The 6,386-nt window shown below is 41.1% G+C and overlaps 1 protein-coding gene across 1 annotated transcript in view; it reads right to left on the reverse strand.

The window, feature by feature from the left end:
• Positions 1-737: 737 nt before the first annotated feature.
• The window catches only part of LOC102841677 (chromosome unknown open reading frame, human C1orf168), a 98,056-nt gene continuing 92,407 nt past the window's right edge, over positions 738-6,386 (reverse strand). Inside the window, 2 exon segments of the mRNA XM_006839876.1 lie at positions 738-775; positions 880-1,036. Of these exon segments, the coding sequence (XP_006839939.1) occupies positions 738-775; positions 880-1,036 (195 nt within the window).

Raw genomic sequence — 6,386 nt, forward strand, 5'->3', positions numbered from 1 at the left:
GCTATCCCTATCGCAGCTGGATCTCCCCTCCTCGTGAACCAAACACTCGTGACAACTATGTCGAGGGCAAACCCCGACACCTATGCAGGAGAAAGACCTGGGGATCATGGGTTTCTGAGTAGTGGCTGATGGGTTTGAGGCACCAACCTTGTGGCTAGTAATGCAGTGTGTATCCTACAGTGCCATACCAGGACCTCCACCCATAAATCCTGTGGGACAATTCTGTTATGTCACATAGGTTTTCTGTGAGTCAAACACGGCTTGATAGCACTTAACATCAACATATCTATGGAAGCAGATCAGCAGGACCTTTTCAGTCTGAGCCTCTGAGTAGGTTTGAACAGCAGACCCTTTTTTCAGTTAGCTGGTGAGCATGGAACTGTTGAATCACCAGGACTCCATCCTTACACATGGTAGTGGTGTTTGTATGCCGTGGAATTGGTTCTGACTCAGCGACCCTGTTTCTGAGGCTGTAATTCTCTAGGGGAGCAGAAAGCCTTGTCTTTCTCCCATGGAGCGATTGGTAGAGTTGAACTGTTGACCTTTTGATTAGCAGCCCAGTTCATAATCCACTACACTACCAGGGCTCCTTCCTTATAGCTGAGAGCATTGTATATCTCAGCTTCAAAACTTTCCCTGCATTTCAATACATGCATTAGTCTTCCCATGAGACTGATACGTTCAACTATATATTAAATATTTAGAACCCATGATTTGAAGTATAAAAATCAAACCACTTACTTGAAATCTAGATGTTCAATGAGCACATATCCATCTAAGGAAGCAAAAGTCACTATTACTAATCTGAAAACTAGAGAGAATTCTTTAACTTTTCATAAAAACAGTGATTGAATTGTATGAGTTATACATTAAACTTACATTTGCCTTCAGAATTGCGACATATCACTAGATTCTGTTCAGTAATATCAATGACTTCCAGTTCTTCTCCAGGGGTTATTGGCAAATCACAGATTCCCTTTCTTGAATTTCTAGAACATGCCACTGCTGTGTTGATGACAATAATCTCTTTGTCATACTGAAATGAGAAATTACCAATCAGATCATGCTTACATGTTTTTATTATTTTCCATTATATCAAAATTCATGGATGACATAATAAAGTAACTGCACGATAAACCCAAGGTGTCAGATATTGATTAGTTAAACAACGTCTCAGGGAATTGGAAATAATAAGTAATTTCAGGGAACGATAGTAAGATGTCACCATCTTATATTTGGTATGAGTCCTAGCATAGTGCTGCGGGTTAATGTGCTGGACGGCAAGGTCGATGGTTCAAGCCCATCATCCGCTCCTTGGAAAGCCTATACAGGGTCACTGTGGGTCAGAAACAACTCGACAGCATTCAATAGCAGTATCCTTTCAAAGTGTTTTCACCCCTATTATCTAATTGTAGTAGAATGAATGTTGGATGAGAAGACTGAATGTGTGGGTATAAATTAAGTATTGTGAATGGTATGCTAACTGTTCCAAAAACAAAACTATAACCAAACCAAGAAGGAGAAGGAAAAAAAGAGGAAGGGGAGGAGAGAAAGAGAATGCCACTTCTTTCAGTAACCTCATATGCATGATACAGTTGGACAGTGAATGGGGAATACCTTAGAAGAATCAATACATTTGAGTATGGTGTTGGAGAAGCATATCAAAAGTACCATGGACTGCCAGAAGAACAAACCATCTGTGTTGGACGAAGTACAACCAGAATACTCATGAGACACCAGGATGGTGAGACTTCGTTTCTCAGACTTCAGACACGTTGCCAGGAGGGACTTGGGAAAGTGGAGTTAGCAAAAAAGAAGGACCCCCGAGATAGCTTGGCACAGTGGCAGCAGCAGTGGGCATAAGCATATCAACAATTGTGAGGGTGGTCCAGGACTGGGCAGTGTTTTGTTCTGTTGTGCATATGGTCACTATCAGTTGGAACTGATTTGATGGTACCTAACAAGAAGAACGTGTGTATGTAGTGCCTTAGCGTTTATAATGTTCTTTCATACCTATCACTTCTAGGTGATATTTTCTTCTCTGGGTAAGCTTCTATACTCTTATATATGTTGCTACCACATGTACTTTGAAAGTACTGACAATGGGGTGCATATGGAAACCCCCACTCTATTTGTGTGGTCAACACCAAGCGTTTGTGAAACAATGAATAAATTCAGTTATTGATCTTGGGATTTTTTTTTTTTTTTATGTGTATTAAGCTGGTTTGCTTATACATCTACAAATACCTCAACTTCTAATATATATTGGACAGAAAAACAACAAAAACAGTTCCAGAATATCTAGCTTATATTTTCAGGTGCTGTGGGCTAATGTGTCAGACTGCAAAGTCATTTGAACTGCAAGGTCAGTAGTTCAAGTTCACCAGCTTCTCCTTGGAAACCCTATACAGGATCGCTATGGATCAGAACCAATTCAACGGCACTTAACAACAACAATATTCCAATAAAGTGTACGGCCGTACCATCCTGAATGTGCCCGATCTCGTCTGATCTCAGAAGCTCAGCAGGGTAAGGCCAGGTTAGTACTTGGATGGGAGAACATTTGGGAAAACTGGGTGCTGTAGGCTTTGTATGCTGTGGCCTAATACACTGTACTGCAATGTCAGTTTGAACCACAAGGTCAGCCGTTCAAGCTCACAAGCCACTCCTTGGAAACCCTATACAGGATCACTATGAGTCAGAACTGACTCGACAGCACTTAACAACAACTCCAATAATGGAGACCTGGTGTGGCTCAATGGGTTAATGCACTGGACTGCAACGTCAGTTTGAACTGCAAGGTTGGGGGTTCAAGCTCACTAGCCACTCCTTGGAGTCCTTATGAGTCAGAATCGGCACTTAATGACAACAATAACTTCAATAAAGGAGTCCTGAGTTGGCACTGTAAGATAAACACTAGGCCACAAGGTCAGTTTGAATTGCAAGGCTGGTGGTTCAAACTGACTATGAATTAGAATTCATAGGGTCACTATGAATAACAGCAACAACTCCAGTAAAGGAGTCCTGGTCTGGTGCTACAGGATAATGTGATGAACCACAAGGCCAGCAGTTCAAATCCACCAGCCACTCCGTGGAACCCCCATACAGGGTCACTATGGGTCAGAACCGACTTGATGGCATTTAACAATAATAACTCCAATAAAATAGGGTGACCAAACACCTGTTGTTGCCGAGGACAGCCATTGTTTACATTTAATAACTTAATTTACAACTACTTATGATTAAGGAGTCTTTGTGCCTCTCTCAGAAATGTCCTAAGTTTGGCTTATAAATGATGAGATCCAATGGGATCTAATCCACAGGTAGATTTTTCTTTTGACTAACAGAGTACTAGCATTTTAACTGATCTCTAGCCTTTTTAGACTATTGTTCACTGTGAATCTATAGTGGCTCTAAAAATGCAACTTGATTCGGTCACCTTCCTGTTTATGAAGTTCTTTCAGGAGAAGATCCACATTTCTTAGTGTGGCATTCAAGGTCCTTTGCATGCTGTCATTCCCTGTTCCCCCACTCTGTCCCCTTCACAGAAGCCCCATCAAGCTATATGGTAATCCTTAGACACAACATGCACCATTCACACTTGTATTCCATTGACTTCCTCTGCCTGAAATACCGGTTTTACCATTTCACGTAAAGACTTTGATTACTATGTATGATGTACTGTTCCAACTGCACTTTGAATACTCTTCTATTATGTTGCTGTTGTTCAATGCTGTTGAGTCTGTTCCAATTCATAGCAAGACTATAGTTCCGAGGGGGCAGTTGGTGGGTTTGAACTGTCGACCTTGTGGCTTGCAGTCTAGTGCTGATCCTACAGTGCCATATATTCCTATGTTGTTGTTGTTGTTATGTGCCGTGGAGTTGGTTCCGACTCATAGCGACCTTGTACAGGTTTCCTGTAAATCTTTACAGGAGCAGAAAGCCTCATCTTTCTCCCATGGAACAGCTGGTAGTTTTGAACTGCTGACCTTGGGGTTCGCAGCCAGATTCATCACCACTACGCCTCCTATGATACCATTTAATAAAAGTTGTTGTTTTGGGTGTTGTAGAGTCAGTTCCAACCCCATGCACAACTGATCAAAACACTGCCATTGTCACCATTGTTGCCGTGTTTAAGCCCATTGTTGTAGCAGGCACCATTTATTAGTTAAATGGGAGGGTCATTTATTTTGTAGGGTCAATGACTGGGACTAATGAGGTATACAGTAAATCTATGATTTGAGCAAATCAAAATTATTGAAATGGTATTTTTTTCCAGCAGTACAAGGAAGGCCCTCCACAAGTTATATAAAAGAATCAAGCACAAACTATGTGAAATGCATTTCCACCCCCACCCCCCCATGATATAGTAAAAAATGTTGTTATGTGCTGTGGAGTCTGTTCCGACTCATAGCGACCCTGTACAAAGTTTCCGAGGCTGTAAATCTTCACAGGAGCAGAAAGCCTCATCTTTCTCCCACGGAGCAGCTGGTAGTTTCGAACTGCTGACCCTGGAGTTAGCAGCCCGATTCGTAACCACTATGCTACCAGAGTTCCTTAGTCAAAAATAGATAGAGGGAAAACCACCAGATAGATGTAGGGGTCTTTTCAGCCATTATCCTTTTTCAACTATTCACATAACGATTTTTCAACATTGTCATTCTTCATCTATCTAAATAACATCATTAAAAAAAAACAACAAACTTTAATTTTGAATTGAGTGAAGACTTCAGGGTAGAACATCAATTTTACATTTACCAAATCACATACTTTGCTTCATTGCAATGATTGCAATCCCCTCCAATATTTACCTCTAGTCACTTTAACTCTTGAATTCCTTCTTGTGTCTCACGATGCCTTCCTTCATCTTCCTTCTGCCAAACTCCCTCTTGTATATTGTCTGCCCTGCCACTCATAATAATATGTATCTATACTCTAGCCTCTGAATAATTTCCCTTCGCTTGCCCTGTAGCCTTCATAACTATTTATTTTATCAAGAACACCTTTTTTAATCTTCAAAATATTATTCTAACAATATTTGTCCTTTTGTGACTAATTTTACTCAGCATAATGTCCTCCAGGTTCATCTATGTTGTGAGGTGTTTTGCAGATTCATCATTATTCTTCAATGGTGCATAGTGTTCTATTGCGTCCATGTACTAACGTTTGTTTAACCGTTCTTCTGTTGATGGGTATTTAGTCTGACACCATCTTTTTGACGTGTCTCTTGTAGATAGCATATTGAAGGATCTCGTTTTCTTCTCCATTCTGCTTGCTCTGTCTGTTGACTGGTGTATTTCATCCATTTACATTCAGTGTAATTATCAGTAGATAATGGGTTGATTAATTTTGCTGTGTGTTTTTTGTGGTGCCACTGGTTTCTTTGTTCCATATAATTTGTTGAAAACTGAACCACATGAGTGAGTTCAGTTCCAGACATGACAAAGGACCATAGTATCCGTGTTCCACTGATCTCTTTCTGACCAATAAGCCTGATCTTTTTTATGACTTTGAGTTTTGCTCCACGATTTTTTCCACTGTTTCTAGGATCTTCTGATGTGATCCCTTTCAGAGCAGATGATAGTGGTAGCCGGCACCGGTTCTTCTGGTCTCAGGGTCATGGAAACTGGTGTTCAGATGACCCATTAATGAGTCCATTGGACTAATTGTTTCCAAGTGTCTTTGATTTTCATCATTCCCCTTTCCTCCAGATAAGGAGGGAACAATAGTTAGACCTTAGATGGCTGCTCATGAGCTTTGAATATCCTAGTCAATACTCACAAAAACAGGCTGTAGAACAATGTCTCCATGGATTATGTTGTGCCAATTGGCCATGGTGTCCCCAGAGACTGTGGTCCTGAGCCCCATGGCCCAGTGAGGTTCAGTACCATATTTGGATGTTTATAGCATGTTACTTTTATTTTGCTCTGCGAGCAAGATATGGAGTTGACTAGAATACCCCTTGTCCTCTTGTTGTTGTTAAATGCCGTCGAGTTGGTTCCGACCCATAGCGACCCTGTATAGGGTTTCCGAGGAGCAACTGGTGAGCTTGATCAACACTGACCTTGTAGTTCAAATGGCTTTGCAGTCTGGCGTATTAACCCACAGTGCCACACCAGGACTCCTAAGAGTGCATAACTTAATATGATAGCTAGATCATTACAATAATGTTTTTGTAATATGCTAGAAGTTTACTCTGGAAGGGCAATTTTTTTAAATCAGGAAGTTTGTGCAAGTTTTTCAAAAGCTTCCCATTGTGAGATGGGTCAAGTTTGGGCTCTTAACATGGTATGTTGTTGTTGTTGTTAAGTGCCGTGGAGTCGGTTCCGACTCACAGCGACCCTGCACAGGGTTTCCGAGGCTGTAAATCTTTACGGGAGCAGAAC

Source organism: Chrysochloris asiatica, unplaced genomic scaffold (assembly GCF_000296735.1).
Source record: "Chrysochloris asiatica unplaced genomic scaffold, ChrAsi1.0 scaffold00026, whole genome shotgun sequence".
NCBI lineage: Eukaryota > Metazoa > Chordata > Mammalia > Afrosoricida > Chrysochloridae > Chrysochloris > Chrysochloris asiatica.